The sequence below is a fragment of the Channa argus genome, chromosome 10 (genome assembly GCF_033026475.1).
Source record: "Channa argus isolate prfri chromosome 10, Channa argus male v1.0, whole genome shotgun sequence".
NCBI lineage: Eukaryota > Metazoa > Chordata > Actinopteri > Anabantiformes > Channidae > Channa > Channa argus.
Window position 1 is genome coordinate 11,126,519 of NC_090206.1, and position 20,039 is coordinate 11,146,557.

At 39.0% G+C, this 20,039-nt stretch overlaps 4 protein-coding genes across 10 annotated transcripts in view; all 4 read right to left on the bottom strand.

Annotated features, from left to right (window-relative positions):
* Nucleotides 1-727: 727 nt before the first annotated feature.
* Nucleotides 728-3,661, bottom strand: tmsb1 (thymosin beta 1). The gene is made up of 3 exons (XM_067519626.1): nucleotides 3,518-3,661; nucleotides 2,512-2,626; nucleotides 728-1,254 (listed from the first exon to the last, which is right to left on the bottom strand). The coding sequence occupies exons 2-3, from the start codon at nucleotides 2,612-2,614 to the stop codon at nucleotides 1,214-1,216; spliced, it is 144 nt and encodes a 47-aa protein (XP_067375727.1). The 5' UTR covers nucleotides 2,615-2,626; nucleotides 3,518-3,661; the 3' UTR covers nucleotides 728-1,213.
* A 155-nt stretch (nucleotides 3,662-3,816) lies between these two features.
* Nucleotides 3,817-7,701, bottom strand: LOC137134654 (solute carrier family 25 member 53-like). Of its 2 annotated transcripts, none has more exons than XM_067519625.1 (2): nucleotides 7,233-7,701; nucleotides 3,817-5,641 (listed from the first exon to the last, which is right to left on the bottom strand). In XM_067519625.1, the coding sequence occupies exon 2, from the start codon at nucleotides 5,596-5,598 to the stop codon at nucleotides 4,678-4,680; it is 921 nt and encodes a 306-aa protein (XP_067375726.1). In that variant the 5' UTR covers nucleotides 5,599-5,641; nucleotides 7,233-7,701; the 3' UTR covers nucleotides 3,817-4,677. The 2 variants fall into 2 exon arrangements, with proteins under 2 accessions (XP_067375726.1, XP_067375724.1); XM_067519623.1 differs by having other exon boundaries at nucleotides 7,161-7,701.
* A 137-nt stretch (nucleotides 7,702-7,838) lies between these two features.
* Nucleotides 7,839-11,680, bottom strand: prps1b (phosphoribosyl pyrophosphate synthetase 1B). 2 transcript variants are annotated; one of them, XM_067519622.1, is made up of 7 exons: nucleotides 11,359-11,680; nucleotides 10,793-10,976; nucleotides 10,155-10,253; nucleotides 9,783-9,907; nucleotides 9,403-9,576; nucleotides 9,157-9,316; nucleotides 7,839-8,914 (listed from the first exon to the last, which is right to left on the bottom strand). In XM_067519622.1, exons 1-7 carry the CDS (start codon nucleotides 11,478-11,480, stop codon nucleotides 8,822-8,824), a joined length of 957 nt encoding a protein of 318 aa, XP_067375723.1. In that variant the 5' UTR covers nucleotides 11,481-11,680; the 3' UTR covers nucleotides 7,839-8,821. The 2 variants fall into 2 exon arrangements, with proteins under 2 accessions (XP_067375723.1, XP_067375722.1); XM_067519621.1 differs by having other exon boundaries at nucleotides 10,787-10,976.
* Nucleotides 11,681-14,060: 2,380 nt separating this feature from the next.
* Nucleotides 14,061-20,039, bottom strand: part of frmpd3 (FERM and PDZ domain containing 3) — an 86,034-nt gene continuing 80,055 nt past the window's right edge. For all 5 annotated transcript variants that reach the window (XM_067519293.1, XM_067519296.1, XM_067519292.1 and 2 more), the window contains one exon: nucleotides 14,061-19,433. In XM_067519293.1, coding sequence (XP_067375394.1) covers nucleotides 16,624-19,433 — 2,810 coding nt within the window. In that variant the 3' untranslated portion in view covers nucleotides 14,061-16,623. The remainder of the gene's footprint in view (nucleotides 19,434-20,039) is intronic.

Genomic DNA, 20,039 nt, shown 5'->3' on the forward strand with positions numbered 1-20,039 from the left:
GGAAAAACAGCATGCTCACTGATCCATGAATTGCAATTCATCTTCCTCAATATTGTATTTTTTTAAATAAATAACAGGACATGTTGACATTCGTTACCTGCACAAAAACAAGAGAGCCATGTAGCCTACTTGGAATGTGAATTCAGACATCAAAAGTCACTTTTCTAAACCAAGTTTCATGTTGGCATTGTGGAATAGGCAACGCCTACTGCTCATCCAATCCCTTCTCTATGGCAAGCTTAGACATGCAGATCATTTGGATGAATTCATTTTCACCGGAGAAGATTTTGTCAAATGTCTGTATGGTGCTACATTTGCTATATAATGACAACATTTCAACATGCCATTCTAACCCATAACACAAGAATAAGTGTCTGAACACAGTTTAGTATCATTAATCTTTGCTTGGTAGTAATACTAGTGAAAGAGTAAAACAAACAAAATGCAAACAAAATCTGTCTATATACCGAGTATGGAGAGTGTAAAATTGAATCTTCTTACACTGAAAATTTGCAAATGACAAAAAAAAAAATCTTTTAAATTACAGTTGTATCCGTTTATGTAACTGACCTTTAAAACATTAAAATTTTTCCTTTTACTTAAACGACATTATCAGGATACATTACAAAAACAGAATGGTAACCCTTTTAAAGTCTGTTCAAATGCATTTTAAACAACCGAGGATTAAAAAAAAAAAAAGTGATTTTGACAAGTTAAACAAATGCACTTCAGTCTTTCACACATTGATTTTTATTACAACAAAAATATCTTATGCGTTTTGTTTTAGAACATTTCTTGAATGGCACCATTTACAGGCATACCTATGGTATTGTTATCAAGGCAATATCTTTGAAGACTATGTATTCATTACCATTTATACAATAGTTCATAATTTTGTATCAATGTTTTAAAAACCCTTACCCTGTCAAATCATGTTACTCAAATCAACCCTTTCTAAACTGCATGGAGATTTAAAAAAAAAAAACCAAAACAAAACAAAAAAAGCACAATAAGGTACATCTACAGCATTAGTTTATTTGGCATTACAGACAGAACATTTCCTAGATCTTTTACCAAAACATGGTTCCTAATCAAACATTGCAGTATGGAAAGCAGACCCAGAGGTGAATATGATGGACCAAACTCCTAATTGGAGAAGGAACAGATAACAGGGTCGGCCTGAAGGCTAGGAACCTTGGCAGGTGCACTTCTGTTACTTCCCTTCTTTCATGGCTTTCTTCTCTTCTTCAATTTCTGTGTATTACAAAGACAGAAAATATTGGTTAACCATCAAAATCTGGAATTAAATAAGATAAATACATTGAACATCTAAAGCATTAATGCTTTATTAATTATTATTATTATTATTATTAAATGAGGAAAAAGATTTGGCCATGCAGCAGCTGGTGTGATGACGGTTCCATTCCTGAGCTCTGTAACTAATAAACTAAGGGTGTCTCTGTTTTTTTCCATTTCTTTAGATAATCAGCTGTGTAGTTGCTGAAAAAATTCCCTTCTAAAAAGTTGGGCATCTTGCAAAAGACAATTAACCTTCCAAATTAAAGCTAAAGAAGACAAGTTATTTAAAACTTTAGTAGTAAAAACTCCTAGTTTTTAACATGAGCACTTTGACTTAAATACATTAATTCAGAAAGGGGATTTGATGACCGCTGATCATGGTAGGGGTAGCTCTAGCCATAAAGTCATTAATTGAGTAAACTGATCAATTTAAATGATAAAACTACAGTAACACATGCAAACAGCCATCTTAATTCAGGGGTCATACCAGACCCAGTAAGATCATGGCTGTATTGATAAACAGTGTTTATTTGCCAATAAATGTAATTTATTTGTAGAGGATGGGTTTTTTGCTTCTTCTTTCAAAACTTAGTCTTACTTTAAAACCTGGAATTCAGGCATAAACTGCACAGTAAAATATCCACTGTTGCTCTTTCTATTTTAGCTTAACTCTTGAGAAAGAGGAGTTATTGACTGAAAAACCATGCACCTGCAGTGCCACCTGAATCTGTGCTAATGCCAAAAGGTGCCTCCCCAATGAGAACAGTAAGGGCTGCACTCAAGAGTCATTCAGCAGGAAACCTCTGAGCCACTGGAGGGATTTAGACTGTTAGACTAGCATTTTGAGACACTTTAACATAAACTCACTCCTCTTCTTGCTGCTTCAAGTCACAGCAGATCTGAAGTGGGGCTTTTCTATACATTGTCTGGTCCTCATAATTCATTGTTCCATCAACTGTAATTTGCAGAAGTTAAAATAAATAAATGGACTTGGGTTTCTTCTGAACATCCACGCAATGGGCATAACAAGGATGTCCTCTCTCAGCTAGTACCTGGGTGTGTACCAGCAGTTAATGAGTAATGCAATGTTTGCAATTGCTGTTCATAATGATAGGCAAAGAGAAGTTTTACAAAGAACTAAAAAGGTGGAACCTGAGAAAGGGCAAATGAGAGGCTTTTGTTGAGAGCACAATAATTTTTTTTACCACCTACCCTCCTTGGTTGGAAGATGGTTTTTTTCATTTGTGCTAGTCTTCCTTAGTTTTTGCTTGTTAAACTTCTCCACCTCCTCAGTGACTGGATTGCAATCGCCCATTCTGGAAGTTTTCTGAGAAAGAGAAAAAGAAAAAAGGTTTAAAGATTTAAATCAAAACATTGGACTGCTGACAGTTAAATGATCACATCATCTTTCATTAATAAAGATGAAATGTTGTCTGCATGCCTGTACAGGTATAGTACATGCCCCACCTCAGTTGAGACAGACAATACAGGGCTGGACTCTGGCTTTACATAACCCAGTCACAAGAAATAACTTGCAACTATGTTGCAACTACCTTCTCATTGTAGAAACAGCTCTAACATGGTCTCATGTTACATTTTACAGTTATTATCAGGTATTAAATAGACCACGATGACACCAAATATGCGATACATATTGATTTGTTTTGATCATCGAAAAGAATAGGAAAAATGAAATGCAAGCCATGCAAACAAACAAGAACGGGGGCAGAACGGATTAGTTATGGGGAAATAGAAAAAAGTATGATGAAGACACAAGATATCCCTAGATGATAAGACTAAAGTTGGACAACCATGTTTGCTGCAGTTTTTGCCTGGCGTGATACGGTCCCACACAAACAGATGTAACACAGCATTTTATACTGATCATCCCCGTGAGGTTGTAGAAATAGCCGCAACTGGCCTGTATAGGACAGGTTTTCTAACGTTAGCTCACGATCACGCCCCATATAGTTGGACAGCTCGCGTGCTAAAAATTTGCTAGACTGCCAGGTACCTATACACACCCAACTGTATAACCCAGTGTTTAGAGTCCACGACTGCCTGGTTTAAATCTAAAAGGTTGCATAACACCTATAAGATTTGCTACATAGAGATCTCGAAATCAATTATGACGCATCTACGCACTGCCTTGCAGTGATTAAGAAGCTCTTTTAAGTGCATGAGCAGATAAGCAGAGAGAATCCGGAATCATTTTTACCTGGTGCAGTGGTGCGCAGTGCCTGTGTCCTTTACAGATAAAAAAACGTGTCTGTAAAATCTCTGGACAAGTCAACGGCTTAAATAGACACAACACGCCCTTCTACACGCCAACACGAACACTGATGCTCAGGCTCTCATTGGCTCTCAAAGCTTACAGGAAGAAATTTCATTGGATGCGCCTTAGCCTTGACTTCCTTTAAATATTGCAGGCTGCTTTTGGCATTTGTTGCCCGTTTTTGTCAAGTGTTGTAATCATTTAAAATAGTTGTTGCTCCTTGTAGCTACATGTAAGAAAAGACCGAGTCCCAGTATTTAGGCGAAGTGGTTTTATGTATAACGTGTGTAACAGTGCCATCTCGTGGACTAATTATAACGTGACATGGTTTGACAAAAAGAAAATCAAAACTCACTGTAGTCTTTGTAAATAGCAAATGAGATTACTGCACCTTCCATGAAGAGTCTGTATAATGCATGAAATAATTTTTGCTATTCCGTGTCAATTTCACATGTATTTGTTGAGGATAATCCCAGAAAATAAACATTTTCATTTCATACTCAGTTTTATTTTAAATTGGTACAATGTGAATAATACAAGCATTTAATCCATCCATTGGCTTAAGCTGATTGCAGTGAGGTTGGGGCCTGGCCCACAACCTGGAAATACTTTAACACAGTATAGTTTACTTATCACAATTTAGGGGCATCCATGCTTCCCCCTGATTTATTCAACGCTAACATATTTGTTCCAGTTCACTAATGCATTTGTAAAATTAAGAACAACAACACAACTTGAACCCCCATCTCCTTTTACCAATTAGTAAGTCAGTGATGATTCTCAAGAGACAGATGATAAAATGCAAGAGAGGCTGATATATCCTGGGTTGCAGTAGCTTGTCTGGCTCAGGCCCTATAAGTGATTCCACTTACTCGTCCCATAATGCAACCACTTACTAAACTCCAAACTAGCGAGCTTTTGTTGGATGTTCCCCCACGTTTAGTTTTCCATTATTCTGTCATTTCAACATTTAATGAAAGTAAATAATATTTCTAGTGCAAGAATAACTTTGGTTTATTATGAATACTTGCAGACTACCTGTCTTTTACCTGGCAGTGCCTTTAGTGTTTGCTTATTGGTCAATGCACCTGCAGAAATGAGGGTCAGCCACTTTTATATTCTATATCGATCTCCTCCGTGTGTCCTCTTGAACGTTTTTCCTGCATGTCATAAATAGCAGTTGTGATTCCCCATGTGACGCATGATTTTAGAATTACCAGGGACCCTCCTCTGTATAGCTGAACCACACTCTTTTGCCGAGATTTCCACAGCATCCTCCAACAAGCAATGACACCTTTTACTTCTCCTCCCACCTGTGCCTGCATGTTTGCCACCAGCACAGACAGTGGGTAGAGTGTCAAGCTGATTGCCATGGAGGTCAGCGTCCCTGAGACAAAGGAGGAAGCCAGTGGAGAGAGCCCCTGTCCTGCTACAACATCACACATGGGCCCCTTTAGGCCAAAGTAGAGGGAGCTGCCTAGGGTGTTGCGAGCTGTGATGGGCAGGAAGGCTCTGTAGTAACCTATGGCAAGCCCCTGTGTCTTCATTCTGACAAGTACGCTCATCAAAGTAGGGAGATGACGGTCATTATGGCCATTTTGCAACACATTCTGGACGCGCTCCAACGGTGTAAACACTACAGCTTCGGCCATACCCGCGCCAAACCCAGCCAGAGAATTTAAGGCAGAAATGGACATTAAAGTTTGGGAAGACCGGCAAAGTTGGCAGAGAAGGGTGTCTTGCAGGCCAAAAAGGAGCGTGCCATTTAGCGTCCTCATCAATAATGGTGGGGACACACCCCTGAAGAGTTTCATGGGTCCCTCTTTGTAGAGCTGTCCCACTGTCTGGTGAATAGCTGTGTTATGAATTTGTTGACGGAAAACAGTCTTGTAGACAGGGAACACAATAAGAGTGGGAAGTGTGGACAACAAGCTGGAGATCCCTCCGTGCAAGTAGCTCTGAAAACTAACCATGGGATATCTAAGGCCATCTTCATCTTGTTTATGGTCAAGATTTCGTGTCATCCTTGAGCCGCGTAGGATTATTTCAGGCTTAGTCCGACTTAACCTAGTTATACAGATAGTGGAAAGCAAGAAAAGAAACAAAGATGATCTGGGAAATATCACACCAAAATAAGTACCTTAGTTAATTGGCTATACTAGGGCAATGTTAATGCAGTGTTGTCATGTCATGCTGTTCAAACTGTGATTAGCTATTGGGAAACAGCAATAACAGCAACAACAAAGGGTGAAGACAAATTGGCTGGCATTACTGGGTTTCTGAGGAGTCACTAGTGACCTGTGCGTGTATCTTGGTGGTAGAAACTGTTCCAAAATGAATAGGAGCTAATGATATGGTAATGATTTTGTTGGTAAAACTACACAAATCACAAAACTAATAACTAGAAATGTTAACTGTGAACAGAAAGTGCAGTTGGGTGCATTGGCTCCAATCTTTTATTTTCAAATGGCAAAAAAAGAGTAAAACAAAGATTTGTTTGCATCAACATAATATCTAATTCATAATTTACTAATACAATTGTTCCTTCTTTACAAATGTATTAAAGGGTTTTTTTAATTATCAAGGAGAATGGAAAATTGTGCACCAATATAATTTACATTATTACATTACGAAAATTAAACTCATGCAAAAGTTTGCATCCCCTTTGATGAAAACGAGGAAAAAAACGTTTGCCATTTCAATAAAAGCTGATGCAAACTTTCCAGTTTTACTGTAGGACAGTTTAGCGAAATGTAATGAATACATGTAAAGCTCTGTGCTTGACATGGGTTTAGAGTTTTAATAGGCAACAGACAACATGGAGCAGAGTTATTCTTTGATTTAACATTTTTCAACTGAAACAATAAGTACAGAGCTTAATAGTACAGACAGAGTTTGTCAGGAGTGAAGCTTTGCCAGTTTAAACTAAGGTGATCTCTAATATGAGACTGAGTAAGTATCACATGCAGTAGAGCAGGATCTGGTGCGGTGGTTACAAATGTTAAAACCACAATGAAGCTCTGAACGTACGCACAGCGACATGCATAATATTACAGCAGTCCTTTGTGTTTGCGCTGCTAGGTTTTGTTAATGTTTCCACACACGCAGGTCGTTTTTCTCTTGTGTGTTTCTTTCTCGTGTATGACTAACGTGACCACTGGCTTTCCCAGTGGCATTAACAGCTAACTCAGCTGTCATAAGGCTTGCAGCTCAAATACATATCCGCTATCAAAAGTGCCAAGCCCATATCTAGCTGCTGACAGTTCTCAGTCAGGTCTCATCTCATTCTTTAATTCGTTCATGCTATTTTTATTTATGGATATGAACCATGTCATAAAAAGGGAAGATTAAAACAACACAAAACAAACAAACAAAAAACGTATCCATCATGGAAAAATACATTTATTGCTTGACTGCTACATCACTTCTAGTTGGAATCCTTGAATCACGGAAGTGACAAAATAACGGACACGGGTTCCTAAAGGACTACAAACCTTCATCACTTGTAGTTATACAAATATTAACAATATTTTGTTATTGTTAACAAATAAAATATTTGAGTTTACAGCAATAGACATTCACTTACCCAGTGATTCAGGGTATCACAGGGCAGCAAACGCAACAATAAGAAATCGTAGTATGTGATATAATTTCCCACCGTCCATTGTTAATTGAAGTCAGCTCGGGCGTCAACTGCAGGTGGACAGGGCTAATTTCTGGATAGTCGTCCACTTACGATGGCAGCACGTTTTCTACTCGTCTCGTGGCCACTGCGAGCATATCATAATCATGTCTTGTCTACACGACATACAACGGAATCAAGAAAACAAGACGCGCTGAACAAGGTTTTTTTTTTTTTAAGATGCACTCAGTATGTTTTGAGCAGCTCTGGCGCTATTGGCCCACACGGCTATGACACACAGTCGATGATTGGTTGTTTCACCTTTCAATCAGTCTTTTCTTCATCAGAACAAGGTAGTGTTTCATAAAAAAGCAGCAGCTGTTTTAAGCTCTATATTACATAAACGTTTTCACAAACTGAATTTCTAGGTCAATGTCATTTATATGTTTTACTGTCTAAAATAGTCTAAAAACACTGAACAAAGATGCTAAAAAATTGGTTTTATAAAGTGTATTCCCCACGCCCCTTTAATATTAACTACAATTCTGTTTTTAACCCTTCAGAAATTTTTCTTTTATGAATACAATTTTACTTAAGTTAGAAACTTGTACATTAATAGCATAAATAAACACAATACCATAATTAAGATTTTACACATATTTAATTTTATTAAGAATGCATCCTTAGATAACTGGTGCATTTATCCTACTGAAAAAATAAACAAAGATTTGGAATATGCACATTGACAACCCCTCCAGACATAGCACAAACAAGGCAGGTGAACAGTTTTAAAGGAAGCTCCAGCCTGCAGAGACCCCAAGCTAAAAACCCAACAGCTTCTCTATAGAAATATCTTCAATGTAGAAACTTGAAGGGTAAATCCTGGACACTGTGCAAACCCCACTCAATGAGGGCATCTCAAAAGCTGAAAGATATTTCTTAAAACATCTTCTAAAGCCTGATAAAACACAAAAAAGCTTTTCCTTAAATGGGGAAATAAAAAACTAACACTGGAGGGGGTAAAAGGCTTAAGGAAAAAGTAATTCATTTCAGACTGTTGAGGCACTCTTGGTTGAGTGGAGCTTCAGTGGCACTGTAAACTAGTTCAATACACATTCATTTTGTTAATTGTAATCTTTCAAACAGCAGAGTATATAAGAGCAACATGAAAATCTATGCTCGTCCATTTTAACAAGAAGCACTTTAACAGTTTATTATGCCAGATGCTTCTCCTGACCACTGAGTCCTGGAATCAGTGTTTTTAATAAGCTCTTTAACAATGGATTGAATGACCCTTGGAAAGATGAAATGGTCAGGAGAATCTCTGTATCTACATGTTATGAAAGGGGACAAAATTCACAGTGGCTAAACACTGCCATGTACAATAAATATGCTAGCCTAGACTGGTAGCTTGGAATTGCTTTGATGTCCCAGAAATGAATGGACACTCCTCAAGTGGAAAGAGATTCAGTAGGTGGGGTCAGGATATTAGTAACAGACATGACAACTTTGTTTCTTCATCGTTAGTTAGCAGAACATCTTTGCTAATGGTTGTGTTTGGGTTGGGGAATTCCCTCTTCTCTTATTTGGTGTAAAAGCACACAGTTGATGGTAGTCACCATTTGTTACAAGGGGACATGGCTGAACAGATATGACACAGACTCGCCGTTGTGGGTTCTACGAATGGCCTCTGCAAGGATCATGGAGATGTCAATAACCTAGAGGCAGAGTAAATGAAAAATTGTAAAAATAACTTGACTGACTATTTGCTTACTGATGGTATCCAAGTATATATCAAGTTTACCTTAAAACTACTGGCTTCTCAAACAAACAAACAAAAAAGTGATCCTCATTTCATTCCTAAACTGTTAATTATTTATGATAATAGTTTCTGACAGATAAACAGAGAACAATAAATTGCAAGCTTATGTAAAAACCAAGGTAAATGCTGTATTCTTACCTGTATTTTAGAACAATGCTTCATTTTCTCCTCCTGAGGGATTGTGTTTGTGACCACCACAGCTTCAAAGCAGGCATTGTTGATGCGTGAGATAGCTGGACCCGAGAAGATGCCATGTGTTAGGATGGCAAATACCTTGGTGGCACCAGCAGAAATCAGTCTGAGGGAAAAAAATTATATTACATTACAATCCTCCATAGGAATATACATTGTACACTCAAGTACAAAAGTAAATGAAGGGCTTACTTGTCAGCAGCATGGCAGATTGTGCCACAAGTGTCAGCCATGTCATCCACTAGAATGGCAACTCGATTAGTCACATCTCCAACAAGAACCATGCGGTCCACTTCGTTTGCCTTTTTCCTCTCCTTGTGGATAAGAGCAAAGTCCACATTCAACCTGTCTGCTATTGAGGTGACCCTGCAAAGGGAATGTATAATGCCCAAATGTTGGAGCTTGTGCACAAGTGTATTAAGTGTATAACAATCAAATTGTACAAGTCAGATTATAATCCTGTCACAGTTAAGTAAAACCAATTAAGTCTAATTTAGTCCTCTATATTAGAGATACGGTGAGGGTAAGCATGCGCAAGTATAGAACACCTATAACAAGTGGCCCTAGCGTACCTCTTGGCTCCTCCTGCATCAGGTGAGACAATGATACAATTTTTCCATTCAGGGATGTTCTCCTGAATCCATTTCAACACAGCTGGCTCTGCATACAAGTTATCCACAGGGATATCAAAAAATCCCTAGAATAGAAAGATAAAAGATATATAAAATTGGGTCACAAGAGATAATCATATACTACCTTCTGAAAGGGAATAGGATATCACCTTTTGGAGACAAGAAATTAATAGGGCTATAATAGTAAGAATTGTAATGTAGGTTTCACCAAATTGGACACGTATTACACACACGAGTTTAGAAGGGATACTAAAAACATTGCCCACAGGAATGCGTAATGCAGGACAGTAAATATGATGAAGTTCTGCTCACCTGTATCTGTGAGGCATGCAAGTCCATAGTGATGATATGGTCAGCGCCTGACACAGACAACATGTTGGCCACCAACTTGGCAGAGATAGGAGCACGGCTCTGCAATGAAAACAGATCTCTTTAGTCACGTGGTATAAGTGAACAAGCATGGTTATAAAAATAGCACTTAACTGAGAGCCTCGGAATCAGTAAAATTAGAACACAATTATATAAGCATTACAATCTTTTGGGCTCTGGATAGTCTTGAAAATGTCAATCTATTGTGAATTTATATACATTTAAAATGTCAAGAGATATACTACATAGATACCACACACATGAAAGTATTCAGATTACACTTTACTAGAAAGAATCAAATGTAATAAAAATATCTATAATGTTCAACAAACTGATTGCCTTATCTGCGATTTAGCTTATAATGCATACAAATCTACATCACCTATTGTTAAATAACACGTAAGCAAACCAATAGCTACACAAGAAACATGACATGGGAAATGGAAGATGAAAAACAAACATAGAAAGTAAATATACATTGTCCAGTGGCTGTTGGTGCACATAGCTGAAGGCTTCTTGTCATGATGCTGGATGGCAAATGGCATGACAGATGTAATTAGACAATTATCCCTCACCCCCACCTTGTCCTTCTTGTCCTGCCGGGCATATGGAAAGCAGGGGATGACAGCCGTAACCCTAGAGGCCGAGGCAATCTTGCAGGCGTTGATCATGATCAGCAGCTCCATCAAATTGTCATTGATTTCTCCACAGCCACTCTGCACAATGTAGACGTCTTCCCCACGTACACTCTCCCCTATTTCAACGCTTTATGAGGAGAAAGGTGACAAGACAAACAGTTTTTAGAAACATGGCAACCAGGTGATAGATGACACAAAGTAAACAATGGCTTGTGTCTAACTTTGTGTTAAGTACAGCAGTTATACTGCATTGACTCAATATGGCATTATAATGTCATTTAATTGAGGAAACTAAGGTGCATTTGTTGCTAATAACTAGCATGTGGTTAGTTAGCTTTAGAGCTCATCCACGGACTACAAGTTCATAAATACACTGCGCGGCAATTTCCCCCATGACACCACGTTTCTAATTAAATACATGTCGCTAGGCTGCAACGTTTGCCAATCAGTTCGAGTAACACCGCTCTTTGTCAGCTTCTTTAAATTAGCGACTAACGTAAACAACTCACCACGTCTCTTGGTTGCTAAATTTCTTGGTAACAACCTTCCCCAGCTCCAGACCAAGGCGATCTGCTATTTTCTGAGACAAGTCCGGATGTGAGCTACCGCTGAATATTTTGATATTAGGCATGTTGTTGCAGTCGAGGCCGTCGTTCAGTTGGAGCGAGCAGTAGCAGCGAGACCAAAGAATGCAAAACAGTGACTAAAATGGATCAACAGTCAATGAGCTACTCTTACCGAGCTAAATCGTACTCCCTACCTATCCACCATTATGTCGTACAACACTCATGCTGCTTTTCCTCGCGAGGCAGCGGGCACGCAGTCGCTTGTCACAATGACGTCATTTCGCGGGGGTGGATCAGAGGCACGTGAACGAGAAAGCTACATACAAGCTTTAAACAGAAATACCCGTATTTGTATTTGACACTTCTCAAATACACTTCTCAAATAAACAGTGCATTTACATTTTCTAAACATACATTATGGATATAGACACTTAGAACATTTTTAAACTCTTAGCTTGTCTCTACTGGCTAAACCTATTGGTTTTGGCCGAATTGCACGCACACGGACCTATAATATGTTTCAAAACCATACTTTGTTGCCCATTGTTTGCCGTAATTGTTTCTCTTGTTTATACTTGGCCATCAAAAAATTTCTTCCTAATGCATGTTCAGTGTAATTGGTGGGAGACCTCCATCTGTGTGTAATAACCTCAAAACTAAATAAAAGGTGTCAGCAGGTAAACTTAATCAAATTAAGTAGATATATAGGCTACATCCTTTTTTGTGCAATTTTTTCTCTTTGCCGTGTGTTCCAGAAAATCTACTCTGCCCAGGAAATCCATAACTTATCAAGTCCCTAAGAGGGCTTTAGAAAGTCCTAGGTTGCACACTTCACCAGACTTTGCATGGTGATGACCTCTAAAGCTGTATTGTTATAAAGCCTATTACAAGATCACATTAGACAACCTGTTTTAGAGGTGATTAACAAAAACAATCTTCCTTTTTTTAGGCCTGTTTGTATGTGCAGGAAGATGGATAATTTGAATGATCACATGTCACCTAATTTTAAAAAAACAAAAAAAGAAACAACAGCAAAACTCTGCTTTTATCATTAGAAATATTAAAAATAACAAAAAAAAATGTTTTAGCACAAAACATTCCCTCTACCTGTCTTTATTTTGTTTAGTTGCAAATGAAATAGACTGTACAAATGCTGGATACATCAACCATTTAATTGTAGCTTATAATGGAGTTGTGTAAAAAGGTATTTTGGAAAGAAAGTAAAACCAGTCTGCAAGTGAAAATTCCTGAATGAGGTGGTCAAATGAATGAGGTGGCCAAAACATTAGAACCACCTCTTTTTATAACGACTCCACCACCCACTTAGACCAAAATAATAAACAGAGAGTAGAATGTTCACCTGTTCACCTTTTCTCAACATAAAAACTGAGAAATTACAACTTTGTAAAAGTCGTCCATCAAACCCACAGTTGTTGTTTGATCCCCGGTTCCTCCGGTCACATGTCAAAGTATCCTTGAGCAAGACACCGAACCCCAACTTAGTTGCTCCCAATGAGCATTGGCCAGCAGCATAGCGGCTCCCCCATCGATGTGTGATTGTGAGTGCGTGACTGAGTACCGGTGTAAAGTGCTTTGAGTACTAATAGGTAGAGAAAGCGCTATATAAGTGCAGACCATTTACCATTTATATAAGATTTACTAGCTTTGTTAGATGTGATACATGCAAAATAGTTAAGTATTTACCTATTTACACCTAGGGGTAACAAAATCATTGTATTGTAATTAAAGCTAAAACGGTTTCTCTTTGTCAGAAAGCCCTGTGATGTTCCTGGCATTCTCTTTAACGCCTCAGAAACATTAGGGTGAATATATGGACCATAACAAATGTGCTTCACTAAAAGGCTCACTGAAAGAATAGCAAAACTATATAGCTTCACTGTGCGACAGAAGCTAGTGCTGGAACAAGACTTGAAATTACTCCACTATGCTTTGCCATATTCTTCCAAGGGCAGGTTTGCCATCATGAAATTGCAAAAAATGAGAGCTTACCTAATCAGAAAAAAGAGGTTATTCTCTGATTGGTGCTGCTCTGACAATCTACATCACAGAAGCCTCCTACAGCACCTCTCCACACTAAATGTTTTGGAGCATTTTTCTGCAATTAAAAAAAGCCTTTAGGGAAACAGCACTGCTAGATTTACAACATAGGTCTTTTTCACAGCAGACATTTTGTCATAGTAAGTGAATAATAATAATAATTTTTTTCAGCTCTATCGATTCCAGTTTTTCTTTTTGTTCGGGTTATTAAGGTTTGACAGTACACCCTAATAGCGCGACAGTGAGTCATTATGCTAGAAACAGAATCAGGATTCATTTGTTACATTGGCATTTTATGTTTAGTTTTGCCTAGTGTGTGCAAGTTTATTCTGTAGATAAGCAACATGCTGCCAGTGGTTGGTGTTGTGTAAAGTCAGTTTAGTTTGCATTGTTGAGTCAATATCCCATTTTTTTTGCCAAAGGCAAATAAATAAAGCAGTTACAGCTGTCAACGCTTGCTACTAGCACGAATAGAGACTCTTCCAGCTATATCTTAACACATGATGTCTTTTGTTTGAAGCCGTTTTGATATACCCCTGTGACTACTGCAAGTTTTCAGCATGCAATGTCATTTCCAAGTTCTCTGAAAGAGTTTATATAATATACTTTATTGCTCTTAAAACATGGGTTAACTTTGTACACAGACAGAAGACCACAGTGATGACAGGATCATCGACAGTAAATAAAAACAGAAATGAATAGGTGCACATAAAGAAACAATGGCTCAAACCATGTTAGGCTTATCGTGTGAATGAATCACAGACAAATCTAGACAGTTTAGTAAAGCAACTGAAACATGACAACCACAGAAAATGTTATTATGTTAAAGCATTCAAGTGCTGATGAGAGTCTGATATTTCTGTTTATAAAAATAAACATGTCCCATGCTTTATACTCATAATATACTCTTTAAAATATATGTTTTGCTATTAGTCTCTATGTTACATTACTACTATAAATAATTACCTTACAGACATGTTTCACCTTTTCCTTTTTACAAAATAGTGATGCTTGGATAAATCTTAATTTTACAAGTTGTATTTTAAAAGTGTTTCTTACCTCTCAAATAGTTCATCATTATTTACATTAACAGTTTAGAATAATACATTTCCATACTGAATATCGTTTGCAATTCATGAAAATATTGCCACTACAGCATTTCATTTTTGCCCGTTTTTCCACTTTAGAACTGGAAAAGTATCTGTTTATCATCACCTTCAACGGTCAATTTCCTGCCCCTGAAAGTCTAATAAGTAAGGGAAAACATGCAGTATTGTGGAATATAAAACACTGCATATGGTTATGGAAATGCCACATCAACAGTGAAGGAAAAACCGTTAAAAGAGAGTGCTTGTAAACTGAAACCAGGAAAAGAGCTTTCACAGAGTTAGTACGCTCTTTTCCTTTTAGCTTGCAAACTATCCAAAACTAAACCAACCAGAACACACATGATCACACTGTGAGAGAGATGTACAATCACATGAACATTTAAATTTTCAGTCGTTATAGCAGACGGTATTATCCAAAGCAGCTTACAAGGGATGAAAACACACACAGGAGTTTGGGGTTTAGTATCTTTTCCCTTTTACCATGTGAACCAAAGTTGCTGTAGATCAAAGTAGTGACTCTATGGTACAGGGACGACTTACTCTACCACCTGAACATCCGATGTTTCCAAATGCGGTTCCAACCATCTTATATCCCAAAGCACTGACCAATATTTTTTTTCAAAGAACATCAATTTAAAATGTTTTTAACATTGCCATCGTGAAAGCCTAATTTTCACTATTAATTTGGTTTCACAGCACTTTCTTTTAACAGTATGTCCAGCATACATGTTAGGCCAGCACAACTACAGACCCTGTGTGATTAATTTCCTTGAATAACAAGAGGATGAGACACAAAGGAGATTTCAGACAAGAAACAAATGTGTTAGTTTTATTAAAATACATAGAAAACTACTTTGTGTATTTCTTATATATCTGCTAGATTGCACAATGTACAACAGCACATAGAAAGCAGATCTGTTTATACTGTATCTGAAAACCAGAAAGAAAAAAAATCTCGAAATGAATGCTCTTTAACTTTGAGGTGATGATTTATATGAATTTGAAAAACTCAGCAGCAGAATACACATTAACTTCAGAGCTGAATTCATTGGTTGTGGAAAATCCTTGTGATCAGCTTACTAAATTGCAGGTGGATGCCTATTTTTAAAACTATGATTGACAACAAGTGAGATGCAAGTGAACTGTGGATCACTTATCGTGTAGAGTAGACTCTGTGCATTATTAGGTACAGCGTGGGTATTCCTTCTCTACAGCTGAGTGAAGAGCCAACACCCAGTACTATACAGTGGATAAGACTGTAACTTGGGTAACTTGTCTGCTACATTGTCTTCCCTGGGCAGGTGTGAATCACACCTGCACTGTTAAAGTGAGAGAATGGGCTTCTGTCAGTCAGTATACTGTAGTTTAATAAATCATACTCGTCTTTCAGTGGCTTTCATTTTTCCTTCACTGTAACTTACATCTTCACTGTGAACCAGACATTGTCAACACAGCCAATAGAGATCTCCATTTTGCATTACAACAACAGCAATTTCAAAAGACAGACACATCACCATCTAATCAACCAACGCTTTGGACTACGCAATTTACAGAAGTCGCTACTTGATGAAATCTGTGAAATATTTTTGTTCAGTGCATACATCTATTTCTGATGATTTATTATGTTTATAGTTCTCTTATTTAGTACATTTAAAAAAAAATTATTCACCTTTTTTCCCCACAAAACTTTATATTATTTGCTAAGGAGACACAACTCAAATATATATTACATAGAAAATATGTTAAAATGACATGTTTATATTGTGAATACTGACAGGAGGCAAGTAGCCCTGTATCACCCAGTCTTTTATAGGGTTCTCATCTCATTGTGCATTAGCTTGATGTATCTTTATATTTGAAAACCAAATCCATGAGGCTACCTCAGGGCCTGTAAACATGGGATGGAACAGCTGCATTGCAATTTTTACTGAAGATGAAACATTGCACGTTCTGTAAAAAATGTAAACAATAAATAAAAAATGAATTTGGATAGTCGCCCAAAATCTTGACTGTTCTGATTACATCTCTGTCAGATTTATTTTTACTGGGCAGGCAGAGATTTGATGGGACGTGTGAGTGAGCTCATGTTATTAGTGTTGGAGGAAACTTGGGGGCTCACTGTCTTTGTTGGCAAGCTGCTAGAGTGTCCCATTGATTCTTCTGCAGCACGCAGAAGCAAGGTGTAGTTGATAGCTACTTCTTCAACTTTTCTCAGCAGCTGCAGCCTTTGAGCTTCCGAACGAACCCCTCTGACTAATCTAATGAAGGTCTGAGTTAGTTCACACAACACTTGAAAGCTAGCTGACACAACAGCAAGCATACGCGTTGGGCTTTTTTCAACACTTGCCACCCGCCGACAAGATGCTCTGAATTCTTTAAAGCGCACAGCCAGCTCTTGTTTGTACTCAGCAATTCGTGATTGTTGAAGACGAGTCTCACCCTCGGCTTGTGGACTGTTAGCACACTGACGCAGGATAGCTAACAACTCATTAGCATCCAACTGGGCATTTAGGAAACCATCAGGCAAGCTGAATGTCTTCCCCTGTAGAGCCTGTACCCGTGCCAGGCTCCCTTCTAGTGTACTACAGGCCCTCAGGTCAATCTCTTGTGTCTGTGGCTCCTCCTCTTCCACCTCCTCTTCTTCCCCGCTGCAGTCTTCTGCATTAAGAACCTGGAGTGTTTTACTTACTACAGGAAATGTATGAGAGTCCAGCTCCATTCCTGGAAGAACCTGAAGGGGTATGGAGTATGAGAGCTCATCCTTCTCACTGCTCTCATCTGCTGCCTCACACTTCCTGTAGCAGAAACAGAATGAGCAGCATTTATCCTTGTCATTACTATCTTCACTGGTCAGGGTCAGCATCATTTCACCAGTCTCTTCTTTACTTTCACGCAGTATCTCTTCTGCCTGAATGAAAAACACACCCTTTTTACCCTTTCCTTCTGCTTGGTGAGACTGAGTGTGGATTGGCTCTATTGGAGTCGGGAGTCTCAGCCCTGTGGCTCTTACTCTCTCCATCTCCTTTTCTAGACTCTTGGCTTTGGGCTTCACCTCAGCATACACAGGTGTGCTTGTGCTGTTATCCAGTTCTCCAATGCTGTATCGCCTCTGAAGCCTTTTATATTGTGGGGCTCCCATGCAATCTGTTCGAGAAGTACAGGTGGGTAAACATGAGCCCTGCTCTCCCCTTGGCTCTCTTGACTCAAGACTGGTAGAGCGTATGCGTGTTGTCTTTATTTCTATGGTCTGAGGTTTCCTTGTAGCACCTTGGGTATGAGGGACTTTGGAGACCACTGGAGAGGTCTTAGAGATAGTTCTCTCTCTGCCTCTTTGTTGGGTTTCTGTTGTGGAGCCAACCGGTGTGTCAGGTAGTCGCATGCCCCTGCACATTCGCTTACAATCACAGCTACGTCGCTGCTCCCTGGAAATACCTGGTGCCTTTAGGACAGGACTAGTGCGGAGCTGGCAGGCACAAGGAGTGCCTGAGGGCACAGGTGAGGATCCTTGGGGCAGGAATTCTCCCTGCGATGATTTGGGCTTCAGCAGCTCCTCTAAGAACTCCAACTCATACTGGCGGACTTTCTGCAACTGAGCCCTTCGCTCATCTGTTTCTCTTCGCATTCTTGCTGGAAATGTAGCTGAAAGAAGATTTCTAAAGCTCAAGAAAGGAGCGCTGCGTTGGGATTTCCCTTTACCAATGCTTTGTTTCTTTGAGTCTCTACTTGGGAGAGTGGAGACCTTTTCTACAGATGGGCTAGGTGTTGCTGGATCATCTAAAATTGGTAATGATTTAATGGGGCATTTCTGTGACTCAGAATGGGATTTACTCAGGGCAACCTCAGTCTTGCTTTCAGCTGCTTCTTTTCTCTCTTCATTTAGAGGCAAACGAGGAGAGTACTTGGTTGGTATTTGAGGGCTGGCCTTTGCCAAACTAGCATCTGCTCCTACTCTGACTGCATTTTCTTTGCTGCTAGCCACCTGGAGGCCTTTGGCCCGAAGCCGCTCATCATCTGTTGGAGAGGAGGATTGAAATACCACTACTTTCTGAACCTGTGGGTCTTTTAGTCTTATTTGAGACCCTGATTCCTGTTGCACTGGGCATGTGCAGAAAAGGTCGTCAACTGGCAGAAGTTCTGTAGAGCTTGAAGGCTTCATGGTCTCGCTAGAGGCAGTCTCGGCATCTTGGCACATATTAGCTAGGGAAATCTTGGCAGAGGAAGTTTTGTCCACAGGCAAGATGATTTGTAAGGCTTTGCTGGGGTCTGTATTACAAGGTGCTGCTGTCTTCCCCTTTATACTATCAGAAGGATTTTGGCACAGTGTCTCCCCAGAAGAATTTGAGAACTTCAGGTCTTTTCTAACTTGAACTGGCATTGAAGATTCAGGTATTTTAAGTTCTTCAGGTGATTTAGAAGGGGGATTAGGGGGATTTCCTTTGGTGGACTTAGAGTTTGTTGTTATATCGGTTTTCTGTTCAGGCTGAGAAGTGTCTTGATTTACCCCTTGTTCTGTCACAACACTGAGTATTGCAGAGTCTTGACTGGGACTGACTTTAAAGGGAACAGTCTTACTGAGGATTACTTGCTTTGGTGGACAGCCACCACGAATTTGACCAACAGAGAAGGCCCCAGTCCCTATGGTCTTTGCAGTGCAGCCAGGGATAGCGAGGGGAAAGTCACGGCGGCAAAGGATACGTTCCTTGTTGATATGGTGAGCAAGTAGGTAGGCCTGGTTCTGGTTTTGCTTCATGGCCGATACCATCTCAGAAACATCAGTCAATTCAGAGGAATTGGTCTCATGGCCTGAGTCCAGTGATGACTCAGGTGTAATGGCAGCTAGGACAATGAGCCCTGAGGAGGAAGGGAACACAGAACAAGGTTAGGATTATAAGGAAATAACAAACGTTAGTAACACAGAAATAATAAAAAATCTTTAATAGTGTTTTAATGTGGTTATTGAATAAATTACACATTTGCATGGGAGTACATAAATTTGATTACAAAACAGCAAACATAATTTTAGATGTAAAACGTAAGCCCCGCTTCCAGATTGATCTCTGCACCAGTGCACTCGGTTAACCTGAAAGAACTGTCCCCTTTCCAGACTAATTACTGTGAGTGTTCTTAATGTCATGTCTACGCCAAAACCATTTCAGCCACGTTTTTTCGGTTGTGTTTGTCCATAACATTTGTGACCAACAGTTAGTACTGGGCATGAACACTTCTTGTGTTGACATACTTTTGATCTGCTAATGTGTTGCTCATACTATAGTCTCGTTGTAGACATGTAAGAAAACAGATTTCCTAGTCTGACCATGGTCATGTAATACAAAAAATTGCTTGTCAGTTTGTCATTGTTGTTTAAAGCTGTTGTTGTTGCTCCCTGTTTAGTTGATGTGGTCCATAATACTTTCAAGTTAGTTATTCTCGATTGGGTAATTGATTTATTTCTTCAAC

What these genes read in the sequence shown, in the direction of transcription:
- tmsb1 (XM_067519626.1), bottom strand. Translation starts at nt 2,614, where the DNA reads ATGGGCGATTGCAATCCAGTCACTGAGGAGGTGGAGAAGTTTAACAAG. An exon ending in CCATCTTCCAACCAAGGAGG is followed by an intron (nt 1,255 to 2,511) that starts GTAGGTGGTAAA and finishes TGTAATACACAG; the next exon opens with AAATTGAAGAAGAGAAGAAA.
- LOC137134654 (XM_067519625.1), bottom strand. Translation starts at nt 5,598, where the DNA reads ATGACACGAAATCTTGACCATAAACAAGATGAAGATGGCCTTAGATAT.
- prps1b (XM_067519621.1), bottom strand. Translation starts at nt 11,480, where the DNA reads ATGCCTAATATCAAAATATTCAGCGGTAGCTCACATCCGGACTTGTCT. An exon ending in TTTAGCAACCAAGAGACGTG is followed by an intron (nt 10,977 to 11,358) that starts GTGAGTTGTTTA and finishes CTCCTCATAAAG; the next exon opens with CGTTGAAATAGGGGAGAGTG. An exon ending in GATGCAGGAGGAGCCAAGAG is followed by an intron (nt 9,577 to 9,782) that starts GTACGCTAGGGC and finishes TTCCCTTTGCAG; the next exon opens with GGTCACCTCAATAGCAGACA.